Source organism: Tachyglossus aculeatus, chromosome 11 (assembly GCF_015852505.1).
Source record: "Tachyglossus aculeatus isolate mTacAcu1 chromosome 11, mTacAcu1.pri, whole genome shotgun sequence".
NCBI lineage: Eukaryota > Metazoa > Chordata > Mammalia > Monotremata > Tachyglossidae > Tachyglossus > Tachyglossus aculeatus.
Genome location: NC_052076.1, coordinates 49,443,082 through 49,462,881, shown reverse-complemented (window position 1 = coordinate 49,462,881; position 19,800 = coordinate 49,443,082). Strand labels below are relative to the sequence as shown.

General features: G+C 41.6%; 1 protein-coding gene across 1 annotated transcript in view; it reads right to left on the bottom strand.

Annotated features, from left to right (window-relative positions):
• Nucleotides 1-19,800, bottom strand: part of SNTB2 (syntrophin beta 2) — a 64,953-nt gene that overhangs the window by 10,130 nt on the left and 35,023 nt on the right. The window contains exons 2-4 of the mRNA XM_038754833.1: nt 18,084-18,297; nt 10,173-10,383; nt 4,690-4,832 (exon numbers count right to left, since the gene is read on the bottom strand). Of these exons, the coding sequence (XP_038610761.1) occupies nt 4,690-4,832; nt 10,173-10,383; nt 18,084-18,297 (568 nt within the window). The remainder of the gene's footprint in view (nt 1-4,689; nt 4,833-10,172; nt 10,384-18,083; nt 18,298-19,800) is intronic.

Sequence of the window (19,800 nt, the reverse complement as noted above, 5' to 3'; positions counted from 1 at the left end):
TAATGGGCAGAACATTAGGCTAGGATTTGTGCATTAAGGTTGGGTTTGCTCCACGTCATCCTTACTGCACTTCTGAGAGGCAGTCCAAGGCAAGGACAGTAATGAGAAGCAGTGTGGCTTAGTGGAAAGGGCATCGGCATGGGAGTCAGAGGTCGTGGGTTCTAATCCCAGCTCCGCCACTTCTCAGCTGTGTGTCTTTGAGCAAGTCACTTCACTTCTCTGTGTCTCAGTTACCTCATCTGTAAAATGGGGATTAAGACTGTGAGCCCCATTTGGGACAGCCTGATTACCTCGTATCTACCCCAACACTTAGAACAGTGCTTGGCACATAGTAAGTGCTTAACAAATACCTGACCAGCACTGCCCTGGGTATCCTCTCCAATTTTTCAGTCCAGAGGATCAAGGAATGGTGGGTGCTTTTCAATTCTATTTATTCATATTGATGCCTGTTTATTTGCTTTGTTGTCTGTCTCGCTCCGTCTAGAGTGTAAAACTGGTGTGGGCAGGGATTGTCTCTATTGCTGAATTGTACTTTCCAAGTGCTTAGTACAATGTTCTGCACACAGTAAGTGCTCAATAAATACAATTGAAGGAAGAAGGAGGAGGGAATTTTGGCCCTGGCTCTCAAGAAAAAGGGATTCCAGCTCTGTAACGTCATGGCAGTGACTGATGAAGCTTTGTTGCTGCGGTTGAGCCAGAGGAGGACTCGAAGACAGAGGACTATGGCAAAAGTCAGTGAAATGCCGGGCTGAAGAGGCTCCCAGTTCCTTGGCTTACTCCTCTGAGACAAACTCCTCTCAAAACCAATCATTATTAAATATTTGATGAGTGGCTTATAAGCAAAATGTATGAAGTAGTGCTCACTCTTAAAGGTCTCTCACCTTTAAGAGTCTAGAGTCTGAGGTGACAAACATCACATTAAACTTCCCTGGCATTACCAATAACAGTAGGGTGATTGTGACCCTAACACATTTTGGAGTTTAAAATAACTAATGAAACATGAATGGACCATGTCCAACTCGATTTTCTTGTATGTACCCAGTGCTTAGAACGGTGCTTGGCACATAGAAATGCTTAACAAATACCACAATTATTATTGCTAGGCAACCATTCTAATTGAGTAGCTGAGGAAATTTTAAGTGTGTCCCCCTTCCAAAACTAAATAATAGTAGAATCATTGAACAAATAGATGGTCACATTAATGTGAAATGCTTATCAGTGTATGTTTTTATAGTTTTTGGAAAAATCTTGAGAGAGCGAATCACTAAAATCTAAAAAAGTGAAGAGAAGGACAATTTAATAGTTTGAAAGATGTGGGTTAAAGGGAACTAAGACCCGGAAATAAGTCCTACTGATTATAACGGTTATTTCCTTCTCTCCAGGATTAAATCAGGTAAAAGAGGGGTGAAGTTATGTCATGGCAGAAGTCCTTATAGCTCAGTAAAATTCCCTTTAACAGCTGGAGAGTTATTCTCGGTTTGGACAAGGGCCAAGCCTGCCTGAAGCAATGTTTCTTCTAAAAGACATTTTCTTAAAGATTAAAAAAAGATATGGTTTCTCACAACAAAACAAAAACTTTCTTAAAGGACAGTATTTCCAAACTCAATTTCTGTTCAACTAATGGGAAGGAAAAACTGTAAATTTTGGTACTGTCATATTTTGGGATCAACTGCTGAGAAGCCAAGTGCTTCTCAGCCCCTGCATGATGGAAGATTTAGCTATGTTCTGTGTTCTCCTGCATGCCTTACAACTGACCTAAAAATTGGTCAACTGACAACCAATTTATGGGAGCTCTCTGCTGCTTCCTCCGTGCACCGCACTACGAGCTCGTCTGGTCTCTGGACACTGTTTAAGAGACTCTCTGGGAAGCAGCAAGGGTGATGATAGGACAGAATTATGAGCAAGCAAAGCTCCAAATGCTCTCTGTTGATCGGGCAAACACAGTGATGTCAGGGTACTTGAGGCAAGTCCTGAAGTGGGAATGAGGTTCCAGAGACGTTAGTCTTACTTGCACAGGCCAATTCTGAATAATCTTAATTTGGTTCTTAAATTAAGTTTATTTCATGTAGAGTTAGGAACAGAAATGGAAGTTTACTTCAAAAACGTCATTCACCAAAACAGGTCTTGCCCTGTGCCAAACTGAATAATGAAAGTGAGGGCTTTTCTGAAAGTGAAGCACAATCTACTAACTGGGTCATTCAAGGGAAGGTTGTTCACTAACAATGGCATCTGCTAAGTGTTTACTAAGTGAAAAGCACTGTGTACTAAGCACTGAGGTGGTTACAATGCAATATCATCAGACACAGTCCCGGCTTCATATGGGACTCAGAATCTGAGGAGGAGGGAGAATAGGTATTTAATCCCCATTTTACAGATAGGAAACTGAGGCCCAGAGAAGTTAGGAGGATTTGACCAAGCTCACACAGCAGACTAGCGGCAGAGCTGGAATTAGAACTCAGGTCCTCTGATTCCCTAGTTCATGCTCTTTCCATTAGGGCATTCTACTTCCCTAGGGAAGAACTTTTGATTCTATCCCTGAGAATTAACATAACACCTAAACAACTGCAAACTCTGGATGCATTAAACTATAATCAGTACGATCCCCCTTCATGTATGAGCCAAGTGGGATATGGTAGTAAGAAAAATGAATGATTGGTGCATCCACCCATATTCAGCTAAATTGCTAATTCCAAAGGCAGACATGAAAAATATAAAATCCAGGATCATTTTTTCCTACAGCTTTGATTATGGAATGTTTGGCCGAGGGAGTCTAATTCAACCCAGCTGCAAGTTTTATGGAACAGGCAGTTGGTCAAAACACACTGCCAAAAGCAGTGACTTTTGGGGGACAGATGAGCTCACAGGAAAGCCCTAGCTTAGCCTTTAGTCCATAAGTAATGAAAGCATGACACCTCAGTTTCCACTTTGGAAAATTGTTACATGTCTTCTTCCTTTCCCATATTCAGTCCAAGTCTGGAGGAAGAGGCTGCAAAATCCATATCCTGAGAACAGAACGTGCAATATACAGGTCCTATAAAACCTGCGCATCTGGCTTCAATTTCAGAAATAGAGACTAGGTAACCAAGGAAAAAAAACACTCTCCCTTTATTGGAGAGTTTGTGGTCATATTTTATTTTAAAAGCATGAAATACAGAAGGAGGTGAAACTCAAAATCAGGCCCAGAATGAAATTTTTTGCCAAGACAAAAGTGAGGGCTGCCTTTTAAATTTTCTCAAAAGAGAAAAAAAGAAAAAAAGAATTCTGATCTTTTATGTTAAAAGTTAAACTTGATAATACAAAATAATATAAAATGGGTAACAACAAAATTTGGGGGCCTTGTGTGACACCACCACTAGTTTCAATCCAGTCATCCTCAAAATAAAACAATCTTGCTACTTTTGTAAAGAGTTAGGAAGGAGAATTATTTAATTGGCTAAAACTAAGTCATGTATTCTGTGTCCCTTCTTAGTACGAGTAATCAAGAGTGGGTTACAATGTAAATCTATTCATTCAATCGTATTTATTGAGCGCTTACTGTGTGCAGAGCACTGTACTAAGCACTTGGGAAGTACAAGTTGGCAACATATAGAGACGGTCCCCACCCAACAACAGGCTCACTAGGACTTGAAGGTTCTGGCAATTCAAAAATTAGTATGGTACCTTTCAAAAAGATTATTAAATCCAATCCGTTTTTCATGGTGTGGGGAGAGAGGGCTAAATAATTTGCCCTTGGTTAGCAAGTGGGGAAGGGACAAAAGAGATCTGATCCTTACTTTTAACCGACTAAAAGCCTCCTTAAATCTATTGATCCAACTATCTGTTTCACTTCCATTGATCAATCTAGCCAGGCAGACTACAATAAAATGCTTGCGCCTTGGCTAAACATTTGCCAGCCCTTCCTAAACCCAAATCGGGACAATGAAAGAATTACAATGTCAAATAGGCAGGAAGGGCATTTCTGAAGTCACTGAAGCTGCTTCATCTAACTGCTTAAATTCCGAGTAGGAAGCCAGGGCACCCGGAGTTTGAATTCTCCTGCTCTGTGGTAGACCTTCCCCAAGGAAAGAAGGTAAATTCAATCCACATGACTAGTTGACCCATCCTGTTGAGTCTGAATTTTTTAACGTACTACTACCACTAGAGAAACAGCCTGGCGTAGTAACTAGAACATGGGCCTGGGTGTCAGAAGGTCATGGATTCTAATCCTGGATCCGCCACTTGTCTGTGTGACCTTGGGCAAGTCATTTTGCTCCTCTGGGCCTCAGTTACCTCATCTGTAAAATGCGGATTGAGACTGTGAGCCCCTGTGGGACAGGGACTGTCTCCTACCAGATTTGCTTGTATTCACCGCAGCGCTTATAACAGTGCGTGGCACAAAGCAAGCGCTTAACAAATACCATGATGATAATAATAATTATTATTATTACTACTAAAAAAAATGAAAAAGGAGGGGGAAAGCTCTTCATTAGCAATTTCACTGTTTATAGCTCTCCATTCCAGAGCACCAAACAGAAAAGGCGGCACACTAGAGAATAAAATGAAGGGGGATGAACATATAGCAAATTGTCTGGATTGACTTCTGGTTAATACTGTGACTACAACTTTAAATTACTTGTGTATTTACTTTTCTAAACTTCTCACTAAGAGTGAAGGGCGGATGTCCTTTTCATTTTGGGATTGATGCCTTACCTTGTAGCCACGAGAGGATAGCTATTACATGGTGATGCCCAGGCATCCCTTGTCCATGGCATGCAGTCATAAAGCAGCAAATCTTTCTCTGTCACAGCCATGAGGATGGGTCTCCAATGTTGCCTTCCTCCATCTAGTTTTGCCTGTAAAACCAAGAAAGATAGGGCGGTATTTGTGAAATCCAGAATTAGGACATTCTACAGGGCTATCAATCAATCAATAGTATTTATTGAGTGCTTACTATGTGAAGAGCACTGTACTAGGCATTCCAGAGAATACAATATAACAAAGTTGGGAAATGTTATCTGCCCACAAGGAACTCACAGTCTAATGGTTATGCACTGATAATTCATTTCTGCTATAAACCAGTAGTTAATTTCTTGAAGAATCTTGTGTTATGGAAAAATCTTGCTATAATAACCACTGATTCAATAGAGATTAGTGGGTTACAGTGTACATGGTTCCAAGATACTACCATGACTGTCATTTCTCCCCTATTTAAACTTGTCATTATTATTTAACCATATTAAATAGTATAAAGTTGCAAAAATACACAACAAATATAAAGAACTGTACAACATGGCTAAGAAACACAGCAGCACAGCTCTACCATGCTTTGACCAATGCCGCACACACAACCATTTCTTCCTTCACCAAGCTACTTGTGCCAACTTGATGATTGTGTTATACCCAGACCTAACTCGTGATGTGGAAAGAACATTTCCAAATACTTCTAACGTATTATATACAAATTGTGCAGTGAAAACTCATGTTAGAACTGACTGCAAACTGCCTCATGAAAAGCTATATAAAATTTGATATGTGGGATCAAAGATCCAAAAGAAAAGCAAAACATACATTCCTAATTTGCATTTTTGAAGCTGTGATTTGCAGTGAACAAAATGAAGGTGAGAAAGAAGTGCAGCAAAAAAAATTTTAGTAATGTACAAAACATTTTACTGTCCATCTCCATAATTTCATATACTTGCGCACCCTTTCCCCTTGATCTACATTCTAATGTTGTTCCCTCCATACTAACAAAAAAATCTTCCCTGGATCTCACTACACCTTCCAGCTAAAGTCTCATTTCCAAGCTACCATTCCAGCCCAAACTTCAGGAACCCATTCATTGTATTCACCTGCTATCTCCAATTCCTCTCCTCCAGCTCCCATCTTGACTCACTACAATCTGGTTTCCCCTCCCTTAAGTGAAACCACTCTCTCCAGCATCATCAATAACCTTCTCCTAGCCCATTCTAACAAACTCTACACTATCCTAATCCTCCTCAACGTCATGGTTGCCTATGACACTATAAACCAGCATCCATGAGAAGCAGAGTGATCTAATGGAAAGAACACAGGACTGGAGGTCAGGAGACCTTGGTTTTAAACCCAGCTCTACCACTTGCTTGCTGTGTGACCTTGGGCAAGGCACTTGACTTTTCTGTGCTTCAGTTTCCGCATCTTTAAATGGGGATTAAATATATATTTTCTCTTCGGCCTAGACTGTGAATCCTATGTGGGAAAGGAACTGTATCTGATTTGATTGTCTTCTAATCCACCGCAGCAGATAAGCCTGTCACACAGTAAATACTTAACAATACCACAATTATTCATATCATTATGGACCACTCCCTTCTCCTGAAAACATGTACCTAACCTTCACTTTATCTACACACAGTCCTTTTCTGGTTCTGGCTAAGAAGGCCACTGCTTTCTCAGTCTCTTTTGTTAGTTCCTCTTCTGTAACACCTGCTAATTGTGGGAGTCCCCCCACAAGGCTCCATTCTGGGCACCTTGCTCTTCCCACTTTACACTCACTCCTTTGAGGGAACTCATCTGCTCCCATGGCTTCAGCTACCGGCTCTATGTGGGTGACTCGCAAATCTCACTAGCTCCAACCTCTCACTTCAATATCACTTCCATGACATCTCCACGTTGATGTCTTCTTGGCACTTAAGTTCAGTATTTCTTAGGGGGTCATGTCTACCAACTCTACTGTACTTTTCCAAGTGCTTAGTACAGTGCTCCAGTAAGCACTCAATAAATACAATTGAACACTGAATGAATGCTCTGCACACAGTAAGCACTCAATAAATACCAGATTGTTTGAACTACAGCCTTCTTCATCCCTTCCAAATTTACTACTCCACCTCTCTCTCAACCCAGCTGACATTGCTACGATCTTCCCTGTTTTTCAAACCCACAACCTTGCTATTATCTTTGGCTCCTTTTTTTAAATTCTTTAAATTCTCTGTTAAATCCTGCTGTGGAGGAAAAAACCCTACATTTCCTGGATCCACTCCTTCAATTGCTTATCCAAATGGGTAATACACTGGTCTAGGCACTAGTCATATCCAAACTATTCTACTCAGCCTCCTCACTAGTCTCCTTGCCTTCACTCTCTCCCCTCTCCAGTCCATATTTCACTCTACTGCCCAGAGCTTCTTTCTAAAAATGTCACTCTGTACATGTCTCTCTATTCCTCAAAAACCTTCAATTGTTACCCATTCCTCCCTACAAAAGGAAATACTCCTGACCATTGCTTTTAAGTCATCCCATCAGCTCCCTCCCCATTCTGTATCCATTCTCTTCTCCCACTACAGTAGTTTGCCTTCTTAGTTCCCCTCAAGCTACCCTACTCAATGGGTCTTGTTCTCATCTCTCCTCTGGCTGACCTCTTTCTCATGCCATTCCTCCTGCCTGGAATTCCCCCATTCTTCAAATATCTGCCAGATCACATCTCCTCATCTTCAAAACTCCTCTGAAATCACATCTCCTCCAGGAAATCTTCCCCAGTTAATTCTTCTTCTTCCCAGGATACATCCTCCCAACTACCACCTCAGCTTTTCCCACTTATATATTCACAGCCACTCAGAGTGCACTTCTATACCTATGCACTCACGTACTCTACTACTTAGTCATTTCCACATTCATATAGCCATCTTTCCATTTTCTTCTTCCTTCGAGCTGTAATTTATTTTGAGTGGCTCCTCCAACAGGATTTTAAGCTTCTTAAGTATCAGAATCATCCCGAAAGCTTATTACAGTGCTCTGTACCTAGCAGGCAGTCAATAAATTGTATTGATTTATTCTATTCCACTGTCAGCAGCTCCCTTCCCTCAATCTCTTTCCTTGAATTTTACCAGTTTTAGTTTTTCCCAGTCCTTCTCTCCTTGTCACCTCCTCTTTCTGTATGCTGACTCCTCAATCTTCCCCTCTAAGTGTATGGCAAAAAACTTACGGATAAAAACCCAGAAATTCATTATGGAGAAAGGCTGGCTAAGCATAACAACAACAGAAAAAAGATGGCTGATCAGAGATGATCGGAAGCTGAAATGAGGTGCCACTGGCTAAAAAAACATTCCAGCAAGTTTAAATAGGAGCAAAACATGCAGAGTAGGGAAGTACATCTTTTACTACATTCTTCCCTGGTCAGTCCCTTATTAGAAAACTGTGTCCAGTTTTGATTACCGCCTTTTAAAAATGGTGTAGAGAACCTGAAGAGGGTTCAAAGGCAAGCGATAAAAATGATTAATGGGAGAGAAAAAAGAACCCTACGAGGAATGTTTCAATGGACTGAAGTTGTTAACCTACAGAAGAGAAGGTTAAGGAGTGATTTCATTTGACTCCAAGAATTCATATTACAGGGAAGATGCTGACTAGTTTTTCCCTATGTTTACCGCAAATCGAACAAGAGGACATGGGTTTACATTAATATAGGGCAATTTTCTGTTGGATCTAGTTTGTGACAGTCAGGGTTAGAAAACACGGAAATATGCTACCATGGGAGGTTGAAGAGATTCTAAAGCTAGAGAGTTTTAAGAAAAAGGCCAGGCAATAAACTGTACCAGATGGTATCGTATGATATTATCTGTCTGGAAGTAAAAGTCTGAATTATACAATCCTGAGACCCCTTCCAGTTCTATGATTTTATGATTCCTTCCAGACTTTCGGCCAGTGGGGTTGCAGAGGAATGAAAACACGCAACCTAAGAATGGAAATAGGATCCATGCGTCCTTTAATTTCCCACCTCCTCTTTCTCTTTTCCTCTCTCCAAATATCCACAGGCTGCAAATGTGTAGTGCCTGGGAGACAGAAGGACTGCTTTCACAATATAAGATACTGTTACACATACAGCTTCTTTTCCTCCAGAAACACAGGGACCTTCAGTAATATGGAAGATAAAAACTCAAAGAGCAGATATTCAAGTATTTCAACAACAAAATAATTTCTACGAAATGGAGAGGGGTTTTATAGTAGTCATTCTGCTTCTGCGACCACCAAATAGTTGTTCAGGGCTCCTTATCACCAATTTTCAGGACCAACAATGCTGAGGAATCTTACCTGCATTGTTTCACAGCCATGCTCAAACTCAGAAGTTTTTCTTAAAACTTTTTCTTAAAATAAAAAAAAACCCAACTGCATGGATATACATGGTTGAAAAAAATTTGAGCCATGCTCAAACTCACAAGCTTTTCTTAAAACTTTTTCTTAACATAAAAAAACCAACCGCATGGATATACATGGTTGAAAAAAATTAAATGCAAGGGACTTTGGCAATATGTTGCCAAACTGTACTTCCCAAGGCAATATGTTGCCAAACTGTACTTCCCAAGTGCTTAGTACAGTGCTCTGCACACAGTAAGCGCTCAATAAATACGATTGATTGAACTCTACCACTAGCCTGCTGGGTGACCTTGGACAAGTCACTTAACTTCTTGGTGCCTCAGTTTCCTCAACTGTAAAGTGAAGATTTAATACCTGTTTCCCCTCCTACGTAGACTGTGAGCCCCATATGGGACATGGATTGGGCCTAACCTGATTTCCTTGCATCTACCCCAGTCCGTAAAACAGTGCCTGACACACAGCAAGCGTGTAACAAATATCAAAAAATTAAAAATAAAAAAACCCCACAGTAATGGGGGAAAGAGTTAGTGTGGATATTTAAAACCCATAGATAATCCCCAAACCTCATTTTAGCCAAAAGCTTCAATTTTCTCCCCGACCACAGTTTTGACATGAACTGTTATTTCAGAGCAAAAGTAATGGATTTGAATTTCAGCTCCTTTATTTCCCAGGCCCACCCACACACTGTAAAATCAGCCACAGAATAAATGAGACTTGACTATAATATCACTACCACAATGTATGAATAAGAAATGAAACTTTAAATCCTAACAATGAGAAACAAAAAAATGCAACTTAAATATGTATATGCAGTAGTAGTAGCAGCAGTATTTAGTACTCTCTGAAGCACTAAGTTCTGTGCTCTGCACACAGTAAGCGCTCAATAAATACGATTAATTGATTGAGGGCTTACTAGGTGCAAGGAGACCATTCCTGGTCAGAAGTGGCGTACACGCTAATGGTAGAGACAGACATGAAAGTATTTTCCAAGTTACGAAAATCAGGAATTGAATAAACAATTGAGTAAATGTACACACATAAGTGCTGAGTGCATTTCCTCTGTTTCAACATACCTGTTCTGCCAGCCAAGCAATGTGTTTGACCTCCTTGCAGCCTCCTGTGACACTCCCGGTACCAAGCATACCATTGAGTTCAGCCAACACCTGTGGGAGGAGAGCCATTATGTTCGTGTGGATAGCAATGAACCAGGAGTGTGCGGTGGCAGAGTCCTTGCAGCGCAAGATCAAAGTATTTCGGCCATCAGGTGAATGCAGTTCTATCAGTCTGCAGGAGGAGATATAAAAAAAACGGTAGAACTGGATCAGGAACAACAAATAATGACGAAAATCAATGATCAGACAAAATTTCAAATTTTCTCATGAGTATAGACCTGCGGACACTTCTTCTGGGGGCCGTTTCTCCGTACAAACACACCTGGTAAAATAAACTTCTGAGTTTGTTGTCTCAGGAAATCACTATACTAACCCATTTGTCTTAAGTAGACCGTATCGTGTGTTACTAAGCTTCTCTATGCCTACGCTGGACAATGGAGATTGCCATCATAATGTACAGCCTCCATTCAGGTGTCACAAAATCAATATCTTTGAATTGTCATTGATCATCTTAACCTATAATTCGCATTTCCCTTTGGGGAATGATTAAACATTCTAAATGCAATTGAAACAAATCCTCCACGAACCTCCCTAAGAATTTAGGGTATTGAATGAAATGCAGAGCACAAATTCCAGTTTAGAAGAGCAGCTCACATACACATTCTGCTTTCTAGCTCTGCCCACATTCATGTAATCCATATTTTCTGAGGCCTGGGAAGCTAAGCACAGGAGCACAAGCTAGTAGTTCTCGTCTGACTGAAGGCTCATCATCCAGTTCCTCATTTTGACAACTTTCACAGTTCCAAATTGGATACGTCCATCATGTTACAATTTTACTCCTCTATATATAAATTGAAAATTTCACCACCTTCAAGTGCTCTGACTGGATCGGTTAGTTTCAAGTGTATACCTTGTCCCCCGGATAATGCCCTTTCCTGATGGCTGCAGTCAGTGCTGACAGAGAATGGGAACCCTCCAGAATGGTGCACTGGTAAAAAAAAAAAAAAAAATCTGCCAACCTAGCCCTTAGTGGTGAGGTATTTATTTATCTATATTGATGTTTGTTTCTCCCTCTAATAATAATGATGACGATGATGGTATTTGTTAAGCACTTACTATGTGCCAAGCACTGTTCTAAGTGTTGGGGTAGATACAAGATAATCAGGTTGTCCCACGTGGGGCTCACAGTCTTAATCCCCATTATACAGATGAGGTAACTGAGGCACAGAGAAGTTAACTGACTTGCCCAAAGTCACACAGCTGATAAGTGGCAGAGCTGGGATTAGAACCCATGACCTCTGACTCCCAAACCCATGCTCTTTCCACTAAACCACGCTGCTTCTCCTCTATACTGTGAGCTCATTGTGGGGAGGGAATGTATCTCCCTCTAGAGAATCAGCGTGGCTCAGTGAAAAGAGCACGGGCTTTGGAGTTAGAGGTATGGGTTCAAATCCCGGCTCCACCAATTGTCAGCTGTATGACTTTGGGCAAATCACTTAACTTCTCTGTGCCTCAGTTACCTCATCTGTAAAATGGGGATTAAGACTGTGAGCCCCCCGTGGAACAACCTCATCATCTTGTAACCTCCCCAGCACTTAGAACAGTGCTTTGCAAATAGTAAGTACTTAGTAAATGCCATCATTATTATTATTATTATCTACCAACTCTGTTATACTTTACTCTCCCAAGCTTAGTACAGTGCTCAGCACATAGTAAGCGCTCAATGAGTACAGTTAATTGACTGAGGTTGTGTGTGACAAGGATGAACTTGGCCCCAAAGCTGTAGCACAAGGCCCAAACTGCAGTGTGAACATGGATGAACAGAGAACACTGAAGATAAAGGAAGGAGTCTATCCTCACCACTCAAAGCCGGCTCACCACCACTCACCACCAGCTCTGCAATGCCCACTTGTCATCCCAGTAAAAGGACTTTTAACTTTCACCCCTGTCAATAGTCCTGCCTCCTGGAGGAGCGGGATTGCAGGGAATGGGGGGAAGAAGGCAATTCCAGCACCAGCTCCGACTCCGGAAAGAGCAGGAGGTGTTAAATTCTGGGCAGGAGGAGCAGATGGTCACCAATCCTAGGCCTGCCGCCTGCCGTAACTTCATGCTCAAGCAGTCAGTCAGTCGATCGTATTTATTGAATGCACACACACGTTCTCACTCAGACACAGACACACCCAGAGTTATAAAGGCCGGCACACTTCCTGACCCAAATGTCTGTCATAAATGTACTCAGCATGAGGTGAGGCAAATACTACCGAGGAAGGTAAATTAAATAACTGCACGGTGTGTCTAGGCTCCTACAGAATCTGTGCCGGAAATTCCAGTCAACCAGCAATACCGTTCTGTTCATAGTCCAGCTAGAGTTCTACTTATCTTTTCCTGTGACTACTGTTTCATTCAATCGTATTTACTGAGCTCTTACTGTGTGCAGAGCACTGTACTAGGTGCTTGGGAGAATATGATATAACAACAGACACATTCCCTACCCACAGTGGGGTCCCTGTCATAGCTCACTGCCCAGATTTTCTGTCTCTTCTAGTTCTAATAGGGTCCGCATTGTTAACTCCCATCTATGAGTGTTGATGGTTGTGGCAATGACAGTGGCAGCTAGTTCCACTATTCTTTCACTTACTGGTTATTCCATGCCAAGGATACAGCTGTTGATAATGTTGTCACTGTGTGTGTGTGTGTGTGTGTGTGTGTGTGTGTGAGAAAGGGTGTGGGGGTGTGCTCTAGCTGGGGAGTATGCCTCTGACTTGATCTCATTCCTCTAAAATACACTTCTTCTTTTACACCCACATGAGCAGTTCTGCTAGTTTAGGTCTATGCTTAAAAGATGGCATAAATTAAATAGGCGCACTGTTCCCTTCATTCAAATGGGATGATAACCCCGTTGCCAGGGCAATATGACAATAATTTTGTATCAAGTTAAGACTGATTTCAGGGTTCCCGGGTTGCTCTGGATTATATGGATCTTTTTTTCCAGAGAAATGTCTGGTAGCCCCATTCCCTAATCCTGTGGTTAAAGGGGCTTGCTTTGCATTTAGGCAGAAAGCAGAAAATATGGACGTTGGGGCCTCCTGCTCCCTGATGGTGTGTTTCAACATTTTTTAGGGCACAGCCAGATGGAATGCGGAGAAATGAACCACTGGGAATAAACCAGGGGCAGACCACATTAGTGCAGGGGAAATTGGACATAAGCTATGGCTGGAGGAGACTCAGCTCAGGACAGTAAACCTTAATTAGCCTTGGGGTAGAATCTGCCAAAATATGGCCCTCTCTTTTCCTGCAGCGCCACCAGTGAGATAGAAGCAGTGTGGCTTAGTGGAAAGAGCACAGGCTTGGGAGTCAGAGGACACGGGTTCTAATTCCGCTCCGCTACTCATCTGTTGTGTGACCTTGGGAAGCCACTTAACTTCTCTGTGCCTCAGTTACCTCATCTGAGAAATGGGGATTAAGACTGTGAGCCTCACGTGGGACAACCTGATTACCTTGTATCTGCCCCAGCACTTAGAACAGTGCTTGGCACATAGTAAGCACTTAACAAAAAGCATTATTATTATTATGAAATCTTTCAGGAGAACATTAGGACTTTCACAGCTTAATTTCTTCCTCTCTTTCATTCCTCCTTCATTCTTTGGGCCCTCCCCCTCCTTTATTTTTCCTTCCCTCTTTCTCCTGCTACCACCCTTCTTCCCCAATTATTTCTGCTATTGCTTTTCTTGGATAGCCCTAGAACTCTTCTTGTGAATTGCAACTTTTGCCGATTCCCAAAAGGTGAATTGACGGGGAGGGCCCCTGAACCTGGTGTTGAATGAATCATCTGTTCCACAGGTAGCTGCAGGGATTAGTTTCTGACCTTCTAATACGATTTTAATTTACTGGGTAACTGATGAGTGCAACCTAAAGGCAAGTTCCTTCTCACCTCATGCTCCACGTTGCGTGAGAACAGAGAATACAGCGTAATGGATGCATGTTTTACATATGCATAATGAATCAATTGACATATTCTATTTCTGAAACAGACTTTGGCATTTAGTTGCTACTGAATGAGGCCTAAGGTAGAAAAGGCAGAGCTGATCGTGATGCAGATATACTGGCACTACATCTGGATGATAACTTTTTAGAGAAAAGTTTATCCCTACCTGTTTAACTTGCAGTTTGCAGCTGGCTGAACATTCTTCAAGTAAATGCTAAAAAGCCTATGGAAGTTAATTTCCTCTGCTCCTCCTACTGAATTCTAAAGCTAGGAATCTATTCCTCATCACAAATTTATTTATTGACTGAAAAATCTTTGCCTCCAATATGTGTCTTTTTGGACAGAGTCAAGACATCTGGATACCAATGTCAAAGATCCAGGTTATTGATAACCAGAAAAATGGAGGAAAGGTAGCTGGGAAGCAGTCCCAGTAGTATATACTCAGAGAAAGGATTTTAACATCATAATAATAATTATGGTATTTGATAAGTGCTTACTATGTGCCTTGCATTGTATTAAGCGCTGGGGTGGAGAAGCAGCGTGGCTCAGTGGAAAGAGCCCAGGTTTAGGAATTAGGGGTCGTGGGTTCTAATCCCAGCTCCGCCACTTGTCAGCTGTGTGACTTTGGGCAAGTCACTTTACTTCTCTGTGCCTCAGTTCCCTCACCTGTAAAATGGGGCTTAAGACTGTGAGCCCCACATGGGACAACCTGATCACCCTGTGTTCCCCCGGGCTCTTGGAACCGTGCTTTGCACACAGTAAGCGCTTAACAAATACCATTGTTATTATTATTATTGTTGTTGTGATTACAAGCAAATAGGGTTAGACTCACTCCCTTTCCCACATGGGGCTCACAGTCTTAATCCCCATTTTATAGATGAGGGAACTGAGTCACAGGGAAGTGAAGTGACTTGCCCAAGGCCACACAGCAGGGAAGTGGTAGAGCTGGGATTAGAACCCATGATCTGCTGACTCCCAGGGCCATGCCCTGTGGCTCAGTGGAAAGAACGCGGGCTTGGGAGTCAGAGGTCATGGGTTCGAATCCTGACTCAACCACTTGTCAGCTGTGTGACCTTGGGCAAGCCACTTAACTTCTCTGTGCCTCAGTTACCTCATCTGTAAAATCAGGATGAAGACTGTAAACCCCACGTGGGACAACCTGATCACCTTCTGCTTAGAACAGTGCTTCGCACATAGTAAGCGCTTAACAAATGCCATTATTATTATTATTATTATTATCCATTATGCCATGCTGAACATCTCCTCCTACTCCCTTAAGAGTAGTTCAAATGAAAATCTTGCTAATACATACACCCTGGAAGTCTGCCAACAATTGCCTCAAGCCCACAGGGGAGAAAGAGGGGGGCCACATTGTGAAGATCCTGGCTTCAAGCCAAACCACTGAGAATTTCCTGTGAATAGTAATTACAATTTGATTGGATGAAGCAAGTCATGGTCTAGATACAAAGGAGAAGATTAACTTCTAAATCTAGTCTATTTTAGAATCTGTATTTTCTTCTGTGTGGCAGAAACTTGAATGCCATTTCTAAGATCAGTTAAGACCAAACACTGAGCACAAGCCTAATCTGGGAAGTTTATTCTTCTTTAACAGTTTGCATGTGGCTTAAAGCCAAAGTGATCTTCAACACGGAAAACAATCCAGTGTGAAGATTATTCAGACATCCTGTACACACCCAAAGAAAACAGTGCTGCATTTTCAAACACGGAACACCTTGTTCTATCCCCAAAACATGTTTAACCATTATATAGTACTCCAAGTACTTAGTACAGTGCTCTGTACACAGTAAGTGTTCAGTAAATACAACTGATTGATTAATCAGAGATTTAAGGTCTCAAGGCATGCAGAGAAGCATGGAAAGAGCACGGGCTTAGGAGTCAGAGGACCTGGGTTCTAATCCCACCTCCAGTGCTCTACCTACCAAGCCACACTGCCCTTTCCCCAAGCTCGTTTCTGATAAAGAGGACTTCCTTTCACACAACAGCTCTTTCCTGCAAAGCATAACATTTTCATACAGAGTCATTACCTACTGAAATGAACTTAAACAATCTGCTCACCAGAGATTCACAGTACTTGATTATGCTAAACTTGGTTTTTATGAGGTAGGCTTTAGAGGAGAAATTTAGATAGGAAAGTGGAATGTGGATCATACTCCCTCTGTTCGATAGGCAAATCTTCCTTCATCACAATTTGCGACCAGGCAGAAGCCACGGCAGAGAGGGGCAGTGCAGTTACGACTGATGTCTCTCCCTGCAAGGACAACTGACCCTCGATCCAATCACAGAGACTTCAGGTTCAAGGACCTGAGTGAGGAAATTGATTAGAGTGTTAGTAATTTATATACAGCGCCACTTGCCCTCTCTTATCTCTGCCACTACTGTTCATTTATCTGCCTGGCTCCTTTTTTATGGTACTTGTTAAGCGCTTACTACGCGTCAAGCACTGTTCTAAAGCACTGGGGTAGATACAAGTGAATTAGGTTGGACATAGTCCCTGTCCCACATGGGGCTCACAGTTTCAGTAGGAGGGAGAGCTGAGGCAAAGAGAAGCTAAGTGCCCAAGGTCACACTGCAAGCATTTGGCAGATTTGGCATCAGAGCCCAGGTCCTCTCACTCCCAAGCCCACGCTGTTTCCACTAGAACATGCTGCTTCCTTTTCTCTGACCCTCCTCAACAACAGCAGCCCTGAAATCATTTGGCAAAGCAAGGGCTTGACCTGAGAACATTTGCTAAAGCAAGGGTTTAACCTGAGAACATTGGCTGACGGTAGTGGCCAGCTGAAATGGTTGCTATCTCTTTTCTATTTCTCTTTCCCTTTCATGTTCCTCCTTTCTGTTCCTCCCCCTTGGTGCCCCCGCACTCCCCGCTGCCACTTTTCTCCGATTTCTTACTGTTAAATCTTGTAAAGACTTGAAATTTTCAAGAGGAACTCAGACACATCAATAAAAATATTTCCAGATGAAACTGTGTTTACATAATTATCTTACCTCACCTAAACTATAAAATCCTCAAAGTAAGGCTCTGTCAGGGAGGCTGTTTGAGGTCAGAGGCCTTCCTACTGTCTCTCAACCAACTCTAATCAGGTTGCAAGTAGAGTTGGGTGGGGCAGAAACTGAGAGCTAATGTGAGATCTAGATTTACTAAGCACTTGGAACGGTGCTTTGCACATAGTAAGCGCTTAATAAATGCCATTATTATTATTATTATTATTATCTAGCTTAATTTCTATTTGTTCTGATGACTTGATTGATTGATTGATTCCTCTCCCCCTCTCCATCCCTCTCGTCTTACCTCCTTCCCTTCCCCACAGCACCTGTATATATGTATATATGTTTGTACACATTTATTACTCTATTTATTTATTTATTTTACTTGTACATATCTATTCTATTTATTTTATTTTGTTAATATGTTTGATTTTGTTCTCTGTCTCCCCCTTCTTGACTGTGAGCCCACTGTTGGGTAGGGACTGTCTCTATATGTTTCCATCTTGTACTTCCCAAGCGCTTAGTACAGTGCTCTGCACACAGTAAGCGCTCAATCAATACGATTGATTGATTGATTGATTTACACTGCTTTTGGCCTCTTGGCAATAGAACTTAAGTTCTTTGCCCTTGGGCAAGTCCCTTCACCTTTCTGCATCAATATACCCAGGTGTAAAATAGGCTAAGGAAGATAACACATGGAAATGATTTTCACCTTCTGAAAGAACATAAATGTACAACTGCAAAGACCTACGATCTGTCTAATCTTTTTCACCATCACCTACCACTGCTCAAGCATAAAATATCGCAAAATATGGAACATTATCTTAGTGACATTTAGTACACCATGGTAAAAATGTGTTATTTTCAAAATATAAGCTTACCTGTTCTCCAGATCTGGCATGCTTAGGTTCCTGGCAGCAAAGCACATTTTTAGAGGGATGACTTTCTTATCCTTGATGCTGATTTGGTGTTTTGGAGAGCCAGAATCCTCGCTGCCACTAAGGCTTGGTGACTGGGGGGAGGTCGCTTCCCATGGCAGATCTGATACTAATGATGGTTTCTTGATATACGGTGTCACTTCCCTGATGAACTTCACTGTGAACACAAGCAGGACAAAGAAAATGATTACCACTTGTGTCACCTCAATAAACTTATAGCTAGAAAAGAATTCTACTTTAAGGATCAAATAGCTAACAGAAAGGATAAATCAATGAGCTGGGTGAAATACTAGTCACCATATAGATAGATCAAAATTGCATGTCATGTATACACATTTTCCTCCTTGGGAGAAAGTATAATTAAGCCTCCTTTTGAGAGTTTTGCTAGGTGCACTTATTTCATGATTTAAGAGCCGGCCTTCTTGTTTAGTCTACCTGGAAGCATAAGGAATAATGAATGGCAAAAAAAAATGTACTCCTAGAAGAAGAGATTCATTTATTCATTCAATCGTATTTATTGAGCGCTTACTATGCTCTCACTGTACTAAGCACTTGGGAAGTACAAGTTGGCAACATATAGAGACGGTCCCTACCCAACAGTGGGCTCACAGTCTAGAAGGGGGAGACAGACAACAAAACATATTAAAATAAAATAAATAGAATAAATATGTACTAATAAAATAGAGTAATAAATACATACAAACATATATACATATATACAGGTGCTGTGGGGAGGGGAAGGAGGTAAGGTGGGGGGGTTGGGGAGGGGGAGGAGGCGAGAGATGTTCCCAGTGAAGTTTTGTGATAGTACTAGACTTCAAGAACTAGGCAGGTTGCAGGAAATTTGTTTCCAATTGAATTAAAACTGTAAAAAACAGTTGGCCTCAGTTGAGTCAATCATGTGTCATAGCTCATCCTTCTGCTAAGCTCCATATATGCAGCATCATTTTCTATTCCAAACTCTGTCATCTATACCATACTGTATAGGAGGATTTGTGAAAACTAAATTTTTGCCACCCATTTTTTTTTAACGGTACATGTTAAGTGCTTACTGCGTGTCAGCCAAAGTACTAAGTGATGGGGCAAATACAAGTTAATCAAGTTGAACAAAGTCCCTGTCCCATATGGGGCTCACAGTCTTAATCCCCATTTTACAGATGAGGTAACTGAGGCACAGAGAAGTGAAGTGACTTGCCCAGGCTTACACAGCAGACTACTGATACAGCAGAGACTGGAACCCAGGTTTTCTGACTCCCAAGCCCAAGCTCTTTCCACTAGGCCAAGCTGCTTCTCAATACCTAATACCCTCCATCCCTCTTTTAACCTGTGCCCACAATTTGCAAAATACCAGGTTACACTTTCAGTAGGCTGTTGAAAGCCCAGTACTTTAAATTAGTGCATTAAGGAAAATCTTAAAAATGTGAAGTGATTATCATAAGGGGTTGCTATTGTCCAATTTAACAAATTCAAAAACAAGATCTGCTAAAAGTTAAATTATCCAGGAAAACTGTAAATGCTGATGCCATCAAATTATGGAGATATTGGTAGTGTGTGTCTAGATAAATCACACCTAACTGAGAGGAGAGAGTATGCCAAATGTTAACTACACCCTGTCCCTAAAGAGAATCTTTCATCTGGGGAAAATAAACCAGAATGTAAT